The 18,832-nt window shown below is 42.8% G+C and overlaps 1 protein-coding gene and 1 long non-coding RNA gene across 4 annotated transcripts in view; one reads left to right on the top strand and one right to left on the bottom strand.

Moving 5' to 3' along the window:
• Positions 1–18,832, bottom strand: part of TMEM178B (transmembrane protein 178B) — a 208,234-nt gene that overhangs the window by 185,973 nt on the left and 3,429 nt on the right. For 2 of the 3 annotated variants that reach the window (XM_079304768.1, XM_079304767.1), the window contains exons 2-3: positions 17,031–17,549; positions 15,438–16,898 (exon numbers count right to left, since the gene is read on the bottom strand). In XM_079304768.1, the coding sequence (XP_079160894.1) occupies positions 15,438–15,819 (382 nt within the window). In that variant the 5' untranslated portion in view covers positions 15,820–16,898; positions 17,031–17,549. Of the gene's footprint in view, positions 1–15,437; positions 17,550–18,832 lie in introns of all 3 variants that reach the window. The other variant, XM_079304769.1, reaches the window with a different exon arrangement.
• LOC306801591 lies at positions 13,281–15,043 on the top strand. The gene is made up of 2 exons (XR_013774139.1): positions 13,281–13,872; positions 14,831–15,043. It is a non-coding gene; the product is annotated as an uncharacterized lncRNA (long non-coding RNA).

Here is an 18,832-nt window from a genome sequence, read left to right as displayed (position 1 = left end):
GGAACCATTCCATCAAATGTGGTGAAGATATCAAACACACTGCTTCTCTTCCACAGCAGAAGAAGCCTGCCCAAAGCTAGGGGAATATCTAGGTAGCTGCAGCCAGCGGAAGGATTTAGGGTTTTCACAAGGCATACAAAGCTGTCATTAAAGCAATAGAGCAGTCCTGGGATGTTGAAAATATGCAAAGACAGTGTAAACAATGAGGAGGACTTGTTTGATAATAAGTTATTCCCAGCAAACCACAGCATGCTCTTGAGCCTCCTGCATTCACTGCCATCTGCAAAGCTCATATCCCCTTGGAGGAATTGCTGCACTATCCAAAAGCTCAATTAGTCAAACTTATTGAGAGTCTCTTACAATGTTTTGGTTACAAGGCTCATGCTGTATATTGATTGGCCTTTTCCTCCTCCCTGCTCACCTCAGGGGCCTCATTTCCCATTTTGTATACATTGGTTTCCCGGATTGCAGAGGGAATCATCTCAAGGTCATACCAAGATGCTTCAGTATGGCTCAACTAAGAAAAATGCAGCCAAAAATATTGTTTAAAAGCAATAGACTGCATATATAATGCCTGTGGCCCAAAAGAGCTCTGATGTATTTAAGATACAGGGATATAGAGGCAGACTTTTAAAAAGTGCCTGTACTTCACCAGTCAAAATGATGAGAACAAATGAGGCTGTGATCTGTCAAGTGATCCTTCATCACTCCCAGCACAGGCCCATAATCCTTTGGTTGTGATTATGCAAAGGAATATTACATTGATCCTGTAAAAAATCTCTGATTGGATCAATGCTATTTTCTCTCGCATTGACAAGGTCTTACCAGAGAATGACTGTAATTCCACTGCTAACACTGTCTTAGTGAAATCCCCCAATAAATCCTCCAAGCAGCACTGTTAGTAATACCTTTATTAGACTAACTAAACAAGATATTTATATGCAGGGCTTTCCAAAGGACTCTGGTTCCTGCTCCAGTTTCAGGAGGAAAACTTGATCTAAAGTGCTCTGCTGGAAGAACTGCCCCCAAGGAGGCTCTGCAAGGACAGGAATGGCAGGTGAAACTAGCCTTTCAAGATGAAAAAGGTTGATCACAGGTTTACCTTTGTCCTGCCCCTACTACAGTAAGGGCCCAAATCTTTGACAGAAAAATCTCACCATGAGTCTGGTTCACAGGCAGGATTGGAGTTCAGGCTCTTCCCACACATTCCACAAACATGTCATCAGTACAATGGTTTGCTAACAGCCAAAGGGGAAACATGGTCTTAATGTACCTTTCGTCACTTGAATATTTGTTCAAGGACACTCCTGGCCTTCATACTCACCAAAAGGCCTGCTCCCCCTTGCAGCCACTGCTGTATCTCCTTACTGGTGCTTACATTCCCTCACACTCTTCCCCTCCTCTCTCTGCATAAGTTCTCTAACTTTGCCACCATTTTATTTTCTCCACAACTCCAAGCTTTCATTCCCAATGGTTACATTCTCACTCTGACCTCACCTTCCTCAGTAAATTTGAATTTTCACTTTCTGGCTTGAAACATGATGCTCCAGTCAAATAACTGTGATCACCTTGCTAAGTCATGTTTCCAAGCTGCCTGAGGGCTCAGGCACCCACTGCATCTCTGCTTTCCCTTGGTTCACTTCAATAAAGTTACTTTAATCCATGAGGGCTACACATTTATTTCAGACTTACCTTCCTCTACCTTTAAATAGAGCCATAAGAATCATGAAAAGACAAAGTACTGCTTCAAATATGAAGCTGGAGCACAGCTGAAAGACCAGTATATACAGGCATACATCAATTAGCAGATGAAAAAGCTACAAAGGCAATATATCACAGAAAAATATCAAGCAAAAAGAAAAAAAAAGTGTGGCAGACAATAGCCAGTCTTAAATTCTTTGAAATCAGATTGGCATCTGTGATGGGTAAACTTTAGCTCTTATATGTTTCATGTGAAGACTTTCTCCATATTTTTACAGTGATACATTAAAATATCAGGAGTTAGTTCTCAGCTCCCAGGCCCTTAGAAACAAAGGAAAAATAATTGCTGTATTATCTTTGAAAAGGAACAGCCTGATGATAAAATAAACTGTTAAAGACCATAGAGAGAGCTCATGACCTATTTCTTCCACTCACATCCAGTTTTTACATGTTGCCTCTGTTTTTTGGTTCAGGTATGTGTGTACCAGATGCCTAAACCATGATGTCAGCTTTGAAGACCATTGTCATATCTCTGATGGAGAGTGAAATTTTCTCAAATTAAAACTTGAACTCAGGAGCACTGCCCTGCATTTAAACACAGACCCAAACCCTGGAAAGGAAGCATTGAAATTAATGGAAAAATGTTCATGTTTGATTTTTTTGTATTAGATTTAAGTCCTACCCTGGTGTAAATTGACACCAGGATAGATGAAATCAGGGTAATTTGTGCCTTCTGAGAGCTGAACAGTCAGATCTTATTTCAAAACACAGATCCTAAAGACATGCAATGAAACATGATCATAAGCAGCCTGAAGAGCCTTAGTCCTCAGAGGAGGTATTTCAGTGCCTAACTCACGTGCCCAAGATGAGCATTCAAACAACTTAATTTTCTAGGTGACATGTACAATGTACTATCCAACCACAGCAATCAAGTGCAGGTCACCTCAAATTTCAAGTTCAGGAACACTCAAAATGCCATCCATTACATTCAAAGGAAAGAGAATCTTCAAAGAAGCTGTGCCCTACCAGTCATCCTAATGCCACCAGCCCAAAACTACACCCTGGTGACACAACCATATGGACACCAAGACCCCTCAGATGGCAGCAAGGCTGGCAGAAGTGAAGCAGAGCTTGAGTTTAACATTTGCCCACACCTGAGCACTGTGGGCAGCTTTGCACTACAGGAAGCCCTGCTTCTTTCCCCTTGCTCTCCCTCTGTACTCATACTCTTAGAGTCACACATGGGCAAAGAGGACTTAGGTGCTGAAGAGTTCATCTGCTCCTGCTGCTTCCTCATTTGTTGGTATTGACAGTGCAATTAGTTGCTGTGTCACAGGCTGGATGCAAACAATAACTGATTAACAAGAGGGGAAAGATGTGCCACAAGTTGTGGTGTGGCACAGGGGACAAGAAAGAAAGACTGGGGGAGAAGCAGAGGCTGTCCCTGTAGTGCCTCCACTGACAGTGTGAGGAGGATCTTACACTGACATTTATCTTTCCTCCATCCAACCAGTCAGGTAACCTCTCCCTCCTTCCCTGGAGGACACTTATATTGCCACACTCTTCCCAATGACACCCTCTGTTTAAAAAAAAATGTTGGAAACAAGTGCCCATGCTTCCTCCAAATGGAATTTCCCAGATCCATTCTGCAGCTACTTCATCACTGACAAACATGAACCTCATGCAGGGGTCAATTAGATTTGGTCCTGCTCTTGTCCCCACAAATTTGATGCCCTGGGAGGCTGTGACCACCTTTCCCACCAGGATCAATGAGCTAGAAGGAATAAGATCTGAAAAAGTGGAGGCTCCTCAGGACATGGAGTAGGAAGGATTCCTCTTGGACACAAGATATTCCATGGAAAAAGGATGGCTTAAGTCTACACAAACAAGCCAGGAAAACCACTTACCTCTGCCCTTGTTCCATATCCTCAGCAGTGTACACATACACATTCAACCCTTTGGCTACTAACATAGGGTGAGTTTCCTTACAGTGGGATGGATTTTTGCCCAGGATCCACCACCTTATGAAGGCTAAAGGACCCACTACAGGACTTGCTCACTTGTGTGTGAAGCAGGAGACCATAACCCTCAAAAAAGCTTCTGGGAAAGATCTTACAGAGGACATAAAGGCTCCACAGCACTAAAGGTAGGGAAACATCACCTAGGATAGTGCTTTGGGGCTCTAGTTCAGCTCCCAGGAAAGGTGGGAGCATGATAGCATCAGTATGGACTAAGACAAGCACTCTTCCTGTCTGGAAGTTCAGAGAACATTGTCTGACAAAATATGCATCTTGTGATAATTTAAATATGTGCAAAGAAGAGTTGAATTCTGCTGTTGCCAGCCATTCTGAACATTTAAATATAGTATGGAAATTCTTTTATTTTACATGAACTGTTTTAATGAAGAAGCTGAAGGCTCTGCATTCTCCTTATGAATATAAATAGCTGAGAATCTAATAGGCCTTTGTTGTTGTTGAGCTAAGGCAATCTGAAATGAAAGCAGATGAGGCAGCCAGGAAACAAAGACCCTACTAAACACATTATTTCAAGGAAAGGGGAAGCATACACCTTATAAGATCAGAGTCCTCATCTCTAGTCCTTCCTGGATGTGTGGGGTGGCATAGGAATGAAACAAAGCATGGCTCAGGTCTGACAAAGAAGCCAGGATAGTGAAGCTGGATTTGCCTTGGGTCCCTTGCCTCTCACCAGACACCTATGGCTGGTGTCAGGCAGCTCAGTGACAAACTCTCCTTCCAACACTGAGCTCAATAGAGAGCTGAATGTGCTCTTGCAGAGAGGGAAAAAAAAAAAAACCCAAAAAAACCCCCCAAAAAACAAAAAAACCCCAGGAATTAACAGTAATAGTAAATTAATCCTGCAGAGTCCTACAGACATTTCACAAGCACACAGTACTGGAAAGGACTCTCATTTTTCTTGCATAGTAGGCCATATATGATAGAAACATTTAAGATCATCAAATCATTCTAGTTGGCTTTGGCCCTTCTAATTTCCTTCCTGCATAATCTCATGACATCCTCATAGTGCTCCTCAGCTGCCTCTTTCTCCAAAGGTCAGTCTCTCCTTCCAACACACCACTAACTGTTGTCTTTACTGCCACATAGATCTCCATCCTCCACTACAACAGCAAACCAAAGGGCCTTGCTAGCACATTGTCCCTAAAACATCAGCCTGCCACCCTAAGGCTTCTCTCTGTCAAGCCTGACTTTATTTCATTCCCCCTTCAAATCCAGCTCAAAGCTCTTCCAATGAGCCCTGCTAACTTCAGTGCAAAGATGCTACTGGTCCCCTACTTCAGGAATTCTATTGTTGACTTCATTTTGATACTTCCCCTCTCAGCACTTTTTGCCTTCCCTCAGTCAGTTGCTTAAAACCTCTGTAAATGGTGTACTAATCACCTTAGCATTTTAACAAACCGTTTCCTCAGGGGCAGAACATAAAATCCTTTCCCAAAATCCTGATAATTTAGGTCTAAGGCATTTCCTTATCTTAAACCCCTGTTATCTTCCTAGCAAAATATATCAGAGTAGTTTGGCACACTTGAAATAGGAAAACATACATTGCATGTTTATTTTATCTTCCCCTGTGCATTTAATTAATCCCTGCTTTAGAATTTACTTTAAACACTGTTTGGTATTATTATGATCAAGCTAAAAGGTCCACTGTGGCCCAGACAACTTTTTCTCCTTTCTTTAAATATAGATTTGCCACTTTTCATTTCTAATGTACCACCCTAATTAGACAGATATATTGAAAATCCTTTTTACTGGACTTGCAATGTCACATCTTTCAGAAGACCAAGATGGAAATTGTCCAACTCCCCAATTTGAGCCCATTAAGTTATTTGAGTTTTTCCATTTCCCCTGTTCCTGTTGGCTGGCTCCTTTGTCTCTCTGATCACCATAACACTCCTCCCTTTCTCTTTAACCATTACAGAACATCACATGAACAAAAATAGACAGTCTTGAGAGTTGGTAAATAGAAAGGGGAAGAAATTTAACATAAAATATGTAATCAGGGATGAGCAATGACAAATTTCTTTCCACAGCAGAAGTTCTGCAATGTTCAGCATTGTTCAGCAACTGTCCTCTGTGTAAAACAGGGATAATGCCACTCTTCAAATTCCTTTGTGTTTAAAAAAAAAAAAAAAAAAAAAAAAAAAAAATCAAGAACAGTACTTGGATACTCTCAGTCAGGGTCACTCAAGTACCCAAGACAAAGCAATGTAATTGGATCATCAGCTACCATAAATCACTTCTTCAAAATCAGTCTAGTGACCCTAATCTACACCTATAATATCTGAAAAAGTTTGTTTCTATTACAATATTTATGTCATTAAATGGCCATTAGGCAGAAAGAATATCTACACTATAGAGGCTCTTTTGCATGTTTAAAGATAGGCACTGATTAATAGAGAGAGACAAGAATCATACATTCATATTGAGGCAGAAAGATCTTTTCAAATAGCTTTTGTTATCCAATAAAATTAGCATAACTTTCATCCTATTAGAAAGTCTAGAAATACATGTAGGCAGCTTTAATCAAATGTCTGCTGTTAAAACTCAAAACCAACAAAAGCTCTCAGAATTAAATAAGGGCTGCAATGAGAGACTGTGTCTTTCACTCAATCTGGTGGGATCTCTTAACAGAATCCACACTGCTATATATGGGACATCCTAGAACTCCTTTTCTTTAAAAGCTCCCAGCTATGCAAATACCATTCTCCACACACAAACACACACGCAGCACTTTGTGAAAAATATCCTGAGTTAATACTGGATATTTATCTTGGAGGCTCATGCTGAGACTGGAGTATGGCTGTTCCAAGCAGTGGACAAACATGCTGAACTCCGCTGGGAGAGCCATGCTCAGACCTCTAAGGTTACACAGGATAAACTCACAGCAAGAAGGCACAGCAAGTTATAGCAGAGTCATGGTAGTAACTCCTCTGCCCTTTAAGCCTTATGTTTCAGTGTCTCCTCTGTTCAGTGTACAGCTCTGATTCAGTCAACAAAAAGGCAGGGCTTCATACTGTAACCTGTGTTTTCCCCTCATCCTCTCCTCCATCACCTGGACAATCCCTTGGACCCTTTGAAGAAGTACCAGCCACCTCTTCACACTAATTTTTCTGGCCTGTCACCTCAGATCATCAGCATTAAGGATTTCTTGCCTGCCCTTATTCTTTTATCACCCTCTTTATCTTCCCTTTCCTTTCTCCACCTGTAGATGTTATCCATGCTGCATACTTTCATTCACAGACCTTTTGCCTTGCATTCCCCTAGCTATTCCTGCCCTGCACCCCAAATCCCAGCTGATCCATACCTGTTGGTCTCTGCTATGTCTCATATAGCAGGGCATCTCTAATGGGAGCCCTCCTGCCTGCCTAACTTCCTCCTCTATAAATGCATTTTCCTCCAATTCAGTTCTGCTTCTTTCCTAGACTTGCTATTCCAACTCAGAGTTAAATATCTGACTCACAATCACCTCTTTGCCACATTTGGCTCATTCCTCAGACCCTGCTGCTTCATCCAGCTCCCACTTCAGCTGTCACAGAGGACTTCATCTGTTTTTTTCATGAGAAAGTGACAAACTATGATCTTCCTCTCCTACAACTCCTTTCCCATTCTTTCCTACACCTGAAAAAACTATGGCTCAGTGGCCAGAAAAGAAAGGGAGAGAGACAGTCTTACCCTGCCACCTATCTTTCCTTATGGCTGTTATTGTCCTCTTGCTCCCTTTATCTTGACCTCTCACACCTCTCTAGTTCTTTACTCCCATAACACAAATACCATTCAATCTCCTCTTAGAATATTCTCATCTTAAAACACTTTCATCTAAAACATTTCCTCTAAAATACCATGTCTTTTCCTCTTCTCTCTTCCTCACCAACCTCTCTGAATATGTCAGCTACAAACATTGCCTGGAGTCCTCCCCAGTAGTTCACTGCTGCTTCCTCTCCTTTGCAACCACTGCTAAAATGTTTACTAAATGTACTGACCAATCTTCAGCACAGCCTGAATACTCTGTTCTCCCTTGCTGCAGCAGTCTCTTGTGCTCTTTAAACCTGAAGCAGTGTCTCTCCTCAGCTACTGTGGTGTTACTCACTTCTATTGCACCACCTTTGGATCTGCTCCTTTTGCATGCCCTTCAGAAGACTCTTTTTTCCTCCCAGATCTACTGGGGTTCATGGGGCTTTTCTTTCTGCATTTCACTCATTGAAAGCTTCAAGCACAAATACAGATTTCACTCTGATCTCCATGCAGCAATTTCCAAGCTCACTGCTCTAACACAAGGTCCATACCCTAAGTATCTCTAATATTTCTTCATGGAAACACACATAACAAACTCAGCCTATTGTAATAAGAGATGCTAATGGTCTTCTTCCTTATTTATTATAAGGCCTCTTCAGTAATCCCCCTCTAGATCATCACAGACAATGCTATTACTTTCCTTGTTGTTCTGGTCAAGAACTGGAGCCAAACTTTGATCTCATATCTCCCACCATGTATATAGATCCAGGGGACATCTGAAGCTTACACATTCTTTTACCATGGAGGTTCTCATCACCCCCGTGCCTTTATTACTACAATATTTCTTTTTCTGACCTTTACAAATGTGAACTTTCCCTCTATGCATCCATTTAGGATGCTGCTGGAAATATAATTTTCCTAACACATCATTTTGACCACATCATTTCTCTCAGCAGCTGTAGACTGCTGTCCCCATATCTACCTCATTAGTCTGATCTACTTGTCTTCATCAAGGAAATGTCAACTTCTTCCTACAGCCAACCAAAGAGGTCAACCCCCATCACCTACTTATTAATATTTCAAGCAGACATACCCCTGATTTTTCTGGTCTTCTTTGGAAGAAGATCCTGTAAACATCCACACTTGTTATTCATTATCCTTCTTTCCAAGTGCAGGAATCCCACGTTTTGTGGTGCTCACAGGAATGTGGTTTGCCTCCTGGTGTTCTAAAGCCACTACCACTCCCACTGAACATAATTACTTTGTAGTCTCTCTCATAAGGCTGCATTCCCTGCCAACATTTAAAGTGCAGCCACATGTCAAAAGGACAGGGACATGTTTCTGATCCGTGATTTCTGATCCATGATTAAGGCTCATAAATCTGAGGGTAGAACACTAACTGGCATTAATAGCAGTGAACGAAATCCCCATTATACTGCTACTGAGCTGAGCTATGAGAGATTTAGCCCCTTGCCTCAGGTCAGGAAGAAAGATTATGGCAGAGCTTGGACTGAATTCTGGCTCTGTAAGCTCCTGCCCTAACTACAGTACTACCTTTCTTTCATCTATTTTAGTACTTATCTACAAAGGATTATGATTCCAGCAGGCTCAGCTGGGCAGTTCTGAATATTTATTTATAAAAGAATTAGGCCTAATGAGAAAGAAAATGGACAAATTTCGAATTTTTAACTCTGATTTCTCTCCTGCAGGGAAAAACATGTTAGTTTCTATTCTTTTAAGTGAACTCTATTCCAAATGATCTGTTAAGGGAACTTTGATTCCAGAATCAACATTATTTATTTATTCCTTAATAAATTCTCATTTCTCTCATCCCATTTCTCTTTTGCTACTTAAGAGGTGAATGTGTAGTTAAGAGTTTGAGCAGCAGTTTGTGAGCAATGAACCATTAAGTAATTCACATTATAAATGACCAGCATTATTCCTGCTAAACCTACAAAACATTAAAGCTTCTCATCTACTGGTTCTGCAATGGTTAATGAACTCATTTCCTTCTTGAAGCTTCTCTAAATGCACAGAAATATTTCTATGAGAAAAAGTAATATCAATATGGATTTTTACTGTGGGAGATGACAAAATAGTTCAGACTGTTTCATCTCTATTAAAGTAAAATTATCTTCCAAATTTTTATTTTTACAGTGAATAGAACACACTGCACTCATTAAATCCTTCCACCACAGCTTTTACAAATTTTTAGCAGTAGGGAGAAAGGACAAAAATGCTGAGATTTCTCAAAAGGATTCAGATGTTCAATTAAATGAACAGGAATTAAGCATGCAGTCCTGCAGGCAGCTCTGCAAATATCAGTTTCTCATGAGAAGGGTATGATCCTGTCACTTTTACTCAGGAAAAAATTCCATTTGTCTTCACTGGCAAACTTGTTTGAAAGCCAACATCTTGATTGAAATTTTCCCTTGAAAAAACTCATGATTAAAAACAGTTGCTGTTCTGTTAAATTACATATATGTTGTTAGCATTTTTAACAGAATTATTTTGATAATATATATCTCAGATGTGTCAGAGCAATGTACCAGGTTCTTATTACTTGTGGCAAAGAAACTTTTAAATGAATTGTTATTTAAATTTGATGCCATTAAAATATTAAATTGCTTATTCACAGTATGATGGGCCAAATCTTCCTGGAACTCATATGCATGAACCAGTGATTTCATCCACTAAAGGATTTTAGAAAATCCCTTAACAAGAGGATGGCTTGGCTGTATCTCAGTTGTTTGACTTCTAGTTTTACATCAGACTAAGAACAATTTCAGCATCAAAAACTCCAAAACTGAATACCTGGATAGGCTAAGATTGAACTCCAGTGCTGTCTACTGCCTGAATTTCAGTGGATGCCTCCAGCAGAACTCCAGCTGTGACAGGAGAGAGCACAGACCTTGCTCTGGCCTTTCTACCCAGGGACAATTTTAACCTCAAAGGAAACACTAAAGGCCTGGACTTGCTGCATCACCATGCTCAATAAAACATTTACTATTGACTTCTCTAGGACCAGAATCAAGACTTCAATAGTTTTTTTTTTAATGAGTCCATTTGGAAAACAGTTGAGATTTCAAGCACAGATTTTAAACAAAGCATTTGAGCCTTTAACATATAAGGACACATGAAAAAATCCAGCTGTCCTAATTTACCTGTCAAAACCATTGCACTTTAAAAGTCAAATCTAGAGCACTGCAAGGTATTGCAAGAATTTTTACAAAAGTAAATCTCTTTGCTCCTAGATATAGCTGCAAGTAGCCTCTTTCCATTTGTGTATAAATAATCCCTAGTGACGGCTGGAGTAGTCCTGTTAAACCTTTCTTCCTCACTGATGCCATGCATCTGACAAACCAAAGCACAGAAAGCTTTCATCCCAGAAATCTTGCATACTATTTCAGGTGGAGGTAGGCTGGAGTAGGAATTACTTGGGTTTTTAGTAGTGGCATGGACTAAGTATACTCACAATAAAATGTAAAAATAGGACTTAGTATGATTTCCACAAATCTCAGGGGAAAAAATATGGTAAAAGGAGAGTTGAAATAATGTCATTGTAAATTCTGGGGGTTTTTTTAAATAAAAATTGAATTCCAATGGCAGGCAGCAAAGCCCCATCCAGTCACATTTAACTGGCAGCCTTCCAAAGGTGAGATGAAAGCTCCTCTGAGTAGTAATTGTCAAAATGGAACAGACTCTGGTTATTGTGCAACTTCATCTACTTTATTGTACCTTTATAATTAAATGATGTTATTCCCTCTTTTCCTTTCTTATTTTCCTCTCAACTACTGCAGGAAAGCATCTGAGCAACATGGCCAGAGGATGCAGGCAGAGCTCTCTGGCTCCTCATTTGCTTTTCTGGCTCCTAAGTTGTATACAAGAGTTGTGAGCTGCTGGTTGCCAAAGCAGGACAAAATCTGTCTTCTCCCAGCCACTCACCTGCATTCCAGCTCTCTGCTTGCTCAGTGCTGGAGCTGGTTGGCTCACTCAGTTATTGCTTGGGTGAGGGATTGCTGCCTTGGCTAGAAACTCCATGCCAACACAGGATCTGACAGGACAGGGTGAACACTGTGCTCCAAGGGGCCTCCAGCAGCAAGGCTGTTCAGTGGGGGGAGGAGACCAGAAAAACACCTGAGAATCTGAAGAATTTTAGAATATTATGCAGAGAAATCCCAGAGCCAGCATTTCCTGACTCTGCAAGGCTTTAGGGATCAGGAGTGAAACTCTGGTCCTGAGATACTAAAAGGCTCCATCAGACATGAAAGCAAAATCAGAGGAACAGCTCTGTTAGCTCTTCCTTTTACACCGGTCCCTCTGTACCAGAGAGCTTTCCCTAGTAGTCCATTCCCAGAAATAAAGATTATTCAGCTGAGGAAAAGTTAGCAAGACTGAGAACCTCAGTTTCAACATTCAGCTCCAATAATTTCTTTCCTGATTGTAATTGCTGTTGTTTCTAATTTTATTGCTTTTTTCATGATGACAAAGAAAAGAAATGAACCACCTAATTTTGTGGCAGCTTTAGAATACTCCTCAGGCCTCTGGTCTCACGCTTGTCTGCCTCTCCCTGAGTGGCAGTGTCCCTTACTTGTGACAATCCCTTAATTCACTGACTATTTACCTAATTATATTATTTTGAAATATGCACATGAGTTCTATGAAAATACAAAAAAAGTATAGGAGAAATAAAAACAGGACCAACTACTTTACATATGAACTACTATTACACCTATATATAAGAAACCTGAAGCAACACATCTCCAGTTTTTCTAGCAAAACCCAAAGTAAAGACCTTGATTTATTTTCCAGAAAGTAAAAATGAATAAAACCAGAATACAATTACAAAAGTGACCCAACCTATTCAGGAACAGAACTAGTTTTTAAAATCACTGGTAGCAGAATATTACCAAGTACCACAGTTCCTGATCCTGCCACAAGCCATTGCCTATAGCTCGTATTAATTTCAGCAGAGTTCATAAGCAGAATAACTGCAGGGTATTTGCAAAGCTAGTTAGGCTCTTAATGACCATTTTTTGTTATACTTTGATAGACAAATCTCAATAGACCATTCTCCATACTAGAAATTTTGCCTAGGGAAAAATGTGGGATCTGTTTTAAACTAACTGGATTACAGATCCTGTCTAGCTTTAAAAACAAAAACAAAACAATTTACATTCCATTTTTTTAACATTGCACACAATATTGGGGCCAGAACCTGCATTAGTTTATCCACTTCTAGAAGAGGTTTTATGACATTAAATTAACAGAGGAAAGAGTTAAAGCTCTATGTCCCAATAACATCCTCTTTTATAAGGTATTTGCCTTGGATGTCATGAGAGTGATTTCATCTGTGCAAGGATGAGTGCCCCAGTCAGGTTATTTGAACACTACATGAAGAGAACCTCTGCAGCCCCTCATACCTGCACATGACATACTCTGTCCACACACCCATCCCTGCTACTCCCAAAAAATTCTCATGGAAGTGAAAACTGCCTTCAGATTTTACTTTCACGACAGATCCTGTTGGTGTGAACCTGGAATACCTGCCTTGTTTTGAACTCACAGCTCTTGTCAACACTAGACAGCAATAACACTTAGTTCACTTTCATCATATAAAAGTGAGGATCAAAAAGCAAACATCTCCATTTTTATTTCTGAGCAAGTCAAACACTTGATTTTATCGAATTGCCATTACACTTGCTTTTTCTGTGTTTCAGACTAGAGGTGCCAAAGGAACACACACCTCTACAGCATTGATGGGTGGCTCTTCATCATGGCTGAGAGCTGTAGCACAGACAGATCCTCACCCAGAAAGGCCATCAAGTGAACTAAAATGCTGCTGCCCAATGTTATGAGCCTCCCTCCTTTAACTCTTCCTTCATCCTACAATGAAGTTGGTTAGAAGTCTACCAGAAAACATTTAGAGCAGGCAAGGAGTGACACACCCAGATATTTGCACACAGCTCCTTGATGTGTACAAGCTGCACTTGTGAGCTGTGGGCAGTGACTTTGGGAAGTGGCTCTTGCCATCTGCAGACACATAGCCAGGAGTGTGAGTGCAGGGACACTCACTGCACCCGAGCCCAGGGAATCCCTGGCTACCAGCCAGGTGATGTATGTGCAGAGTTATTCACACTATATGAACACAAGCAGACTGCAGCAAGATCTTTCAAAGACCACCTTCTCCTGCATTTAACCACCTCATCTTGAATTACCACATTTTCCCTATGGCTGACACTTAGCAGAGCTGCCATTACACAACTCAACATCACTCATTTTGTTTCTGGCAGGAAAAGTGGACATTGCTGATCCCAGGACAGGGCAGGTAGAGAAAGAAGAAAGAGTCTCACTTATTTCAGAACAAAAATCCTCTCTAATAAACACAATTCCATTTGCAAAGGTGAGCTCTGTGTGACATGTTTGTCCGCTGTCAAGGTTGAATTTATTTATGCCCTAAGCAGAGTGAGCACACATGGCAGAGCAATCCAGCTCACCACAGCACATACCATCCTCACCTAGATGGAAAACAGCAATCATTCCCTTGGCACTGAAACCAGCAGCAGGGTGAATGCTGACAAGCTTTTCACATGTCCACTTGTCCTTTACAAATGGGGCTGAAGACACCCATCTATTTCCTAGGAGATGATAAATAGCAGCTGGATATGAAGGGTCCCTAGCAACATAGGCAGGATACCAAATAGTGACCCAGGTACACCACCTGCTTGGACTGGTTTGGTACAAATTTCATGCTACTCACATCCAGTGCTCACTCAAAATACATGGAACAAAAATGTGTAATGGGCAAACACATGAGAGAACACCCCTCCTGGATAAGTAGCTTTGAGCAATAATTCCACTTGCAGTGTCTGAGGAGGGAATTAATGAAAGCTGTCAAGAGAGTTTGGGATAGAGAACATTCTTGGAAGAGATGAGTATTTTGGAAGATGGCACTGTGTGAGAAGCAATAATTTCACTACAGTGGAAATAAACCAATGGGGAATCTTGCAATTGCAACACAAGAGCCATGGGAGGGAAATGTTATTTTGTAGTACAGAGGAACCATGCTGTGAGTAGCAAAGATGCTGTCACCCTTTACCAAAATCCTCATCATCCTCTAAAACATGCATCTTCTGCTTAGGGAGGGGTTTATGTATACAGCCCCTTCCTACACTTGAGACCTAAGAAACATTTGGGGCAAAATGACCATCACCATGAGCCACTACCCTGGGGAAGAAATTAAGACAAAGGACCAAAGGACTAGGCAAAAACAGCACAAAAAAAAGCTGCAGGCAAACAGATCTATCTCCACCCCAAGAGAAAATTATTCCTTCTTAATAAATTCATGTAATGCTTTGCAGATATTGAAAATATTCCAAAGCATAGCTCTGTAAACAGCGAGCTGGGTCTCCTCCTGCTCTTCAGCATTTCTCTTTGTTTACTCTCTATTTGAGGATAGAAAAAGCCTACATGTGAGCACTGCAAATGGTGTATTTCAGGATGGATGGGGCATTCAGGAGGGCAGTGATAAAACACAGACATATGTAACCTCCAATAGATTACTATGTACTTTACCTGAGCCACCAGGGTCAAGCAAATTTAAAACAAAAAATCCAGGGTCCACTTTATGACTACGTATTTGTGTGTGGAAATAATCTGATACCATGGTGATGGGAAGACTACAGCAAGATTAGAAAGAGAGGCATGCAAAAGATATTCTACTCTGTGTGTGTTGTCATCCCTATTGCCTTCTTGCTCCCAAACCCCAAGTGTCAGGAGGGGAGATCCTGTGGTAAACTGCCCTGGCAGTGCTTCTAGAAGCACTGCCCAGCCAAACCAGATCACCCATTGCAAGGAGAGGTACTTGGCTAGAGATGCCAGCTCCCATCTGTGAGCCCAAATGGCTCTGCTCATCTCAGGAGAGCTTGGCATGTTCATCTGGTAAAAAAACCAAACAACAGCCCTTACCTTTGGCAATGAGCTCCTCCAGCTCCTGGTCGAATCCTTGTCGGTGGCATTTCCTCCAGAGCCCCATGTTGGTGGAGTTGTACTGTCTGTTGCACTCGTCAACCGCGCTCATAGCAAAGATCTGCCTCCTGTTTCTTGCCAAGAGGAGTTTCCCTTCCCAGCGGTCCAACCTAGACCTGCTGGCCCTGAGAGGCAGGTTGTTGTTGGAGTTATAAATGAAGCCAGGATCATTTCTCTTAGTGGTGATGCTCTTGCATCTCTCTCTGTGCTTCCTGGCATCAGTTTCATACCAATGGTCAGAGCAGATTGCCACAGCCAGCATGCCAAGGGCACACAGAGCTAAAGAGAGGCCAGCATAGAGCAGTAACCTTCCAGCAGCCATGCCTCAGCTTCACAGAAACACCATGGACATCTTCACAACAGGCAAAGCCGTGGGGGTGAGACCACACAGAAACCACCGGAGCAGCTGCTAGGTGTCACTTGGCACAGACTGCCTCAAACATCCCCAACTCCCGTGGCTCACATCCACGCTGCGGAGGGATGCTGAGAGCACTACAAAGTTCTGCCCTGGAGGCAGTCTTGGAGTCTCATCTGCCTCTTCTCCTCTGCAGAGGAGACCTGGTGAGGACAAATACAGCCTTTCACCAGTGACCCCTCACCACGAGCACCCAAGTGACAGGGGCTGAAGGGATGAATCCCCCTGAAGAGACCTGATGGCTGATCAGTCCATTAATCTCTCTCAATCTGGCCCCCTCAGAAATCCAGAAGAGATGGCTTTCAGACCAGCAAGCTCGCTACGGCATCATCACAGGACAGAAAAGTTCAACAGCCTGACATCTCCCACTTGCAACCAGCCAGTTGTCCCGGTTTCAGGAATGGGTGACTTGTCTTTTCATTGTCAGTGGCTCCGCAAGAGCATCATCATCTGGACGGCCGGTCACTTGCTTGGGTTTAAAGCGGGGTCGAAAGGGAGGGAGGAAGAGGAGGGGAGCAATCTGTTGTTGTTGCTGCTGCCGCCGCCGCTGTTCGGAATCGTGGTTAAAGCATCCCCTCCTCGGCTGGCTCTGGGAGCGCGGGCACGCACGGGTCTCTCCCTCAGCAGACCCCGCTGACAGCCGCTGGCATCTTGGCTTCGGAGACACCTCGGCTTCTCCCTGCCAGCCTTGCCATTCACTCCGCCGCTCGGGTGGCAGGCGCTGTCATGCAGGCAGGCGCACGCCGCGCTGCTCGCGTCCCCGGGCAGCGCTCGGCTCCGGGCCGGGCAGAGCCGCAGCCCGGCAGGAGCCGCGCTCCGCCCGCTAGGCAGCGCGGGGGGCTGCCCCGGGCCCCGGCATCCTTCTGCCACACACACACACACACACGCTGCTGCCCCCCTTCCGCCGGCAGCTGGAAAGCTCCCTCCGTCCGCGGCGCCGCGATGTGTTGTGCACAGCTTTCCTAACACGGCGGCACGTTAGCCATCTGCAAGATGAAGGCAGGCAGGGCTACGGCTGGCGGAGAGGATGCTGAGGAACGGGGAGGGGAAGGAGGGAGGGAGGTCGGGGGAAACCGAACCAAAACAAACCGGGGCGGAGGTGGGGGGGAGCTACACACCTTGCAGGGCGAGAGGAGAGCAGCCCCTAACTGTTGTCAACAGCTTGCGGGCTGCACCATTTCTCTGCCATATGGCCCGGTCTCCTCGTCGGAGCTGAGATTTTTTAGCTCAGCAGCTTCGTACGAATCGTATCCCCGGCATCGGTAGTTATATATTCAGACATCTTTTTTCCTCCTTAAATTTTGACTCCCTTTCTCTTTAATGGGAATAACTCACCCATCTTGTAGAGATCAAATGCAACAGAAGGCGAGCTGAAGTCCCCAAGCTTTAGAAATCTCATTTCACCGTTTTTAACCCAAATAATTGCAAATCCAATCTTCTGTACACCTGGGAATCTTTCCTTGTTCAAACACCGAGCCCCGCAGCCTTGGCCGAAGCCTACAGACCGAGCATACAGAGCGCTGAGCCAAAAGCCAGTGATGTCACCCATGCAACGTGAGACTCATTTCTTATTTCTCTATCCTCCTTAAAGATAAACTGCACCACTTCCCAGGCAGGAAATGTCGAAGCCTTACTCTCTTAAGAGGGGAAAACGTAAAACCTGGATTTAGCTGGATCCTGATAATTCTTGATCACAAGCCCTTACATTATGTCAACCAAACCCAAAACAAGCAGAGCTGTTTCTCACTGCACCAAAAAAAAAAAAAAAGAAAAAAAATCCCAACCTGCTACATAATAGAGAGAACAAGCTTGAAAGAAACCCTGTGAAAATCTGTGCGATCCAGAAAGCCGAGTCCTCCAGACTCTGAACTGTACTGTTTTAAAAATGAAATCCACATGGTCATTTCCCTTGCACCAAAAAGGGCTGGATGCTGGCACATCCTGATCTGCAAGTACCACAGCATCCTGGAGTTGACAGAGGAACCAAGTCATCCCCATCCAATATTTGGCTCCCACCGACTCCACAGGATGAAAGGCAAACAATGCAGCTGTTCCTACTGCACCAAAAAGCCCACAGCCCAAAACGCCTCCCCATTTTTGCAGATGTGTGTTGCAAAAACCTACACCCAGGCTGGATCCTACCAACTTTTGGCCCTTGAATCCCAAACTGTGTCATTTGACTTGACAATGAGAGCAGCCCCACTGGGTCTGGAGGCAGTCCTTGGCCCCAGGAGGGGAGTCCTGGGATTTTGCTAGCTTTTAACATGAGCCACCCAAATTATATTTGCTCCAGTGGAGAGAGCAGATGTAATAGCTCTCTGCATATCAGACATACATACCTCGACTGTCTTGTGAAATACAGCTGCACCAAGAAAAAATTAACCTGTATGGCTGCATCATAATTTTTGGAACCAAGCCAAATTGTTATGGGGGGGGGGGAACTAATCACCAAAACACCTTCCATTTTACCTAGCAAAACCAGGGCCCATATCAACTGGGACTTGCAGCTATGGAAGAGTATCTGCCATTAAACCATTTTTGGTGCAATATCCACTGTATTCTCTAATCACCTTGCAGGATTATGAAACTGGCAAAGAAGTCAGTCATCCAAACCATAAAAACCATGAATCACCTGCCTGATCACTGAACCAGATCTACTGCAAAATTTCAATGCTCTAACTAGAAAGCTCTAGGTAAAACTAAGAGTTTTACTGACAAAGGGGACTAGATTGATTTTTTTTTTTAGCAGTAACTTCCCTTTGTTGTTAATAATAACCACCAATATTTAAGAATCTCAGTTTTTTTTTTAAATAGCTCAGCACAGATGGATCCATTTCTATAACTGGATTTTCCAAGTAACTACATGTCAGCAGATAAAAAGAATTAGATGTTACAGTGGGCCTGGAGCAGCCATACTTGT

This window comes from Erithacus rubecula (assembly GCF_903797595.1).
Source record: "Erithacus rubecula genome assembly, chromosome: 4".
NCBI lineage: Eukaryota > Metazoa > Chordata > Aves > Passeriformes > Muscicapidae > Erithacus > Erithacus rubecula.
This window is presented reverse-complemented; position numbering and strand designations above follow the sequence as displayed.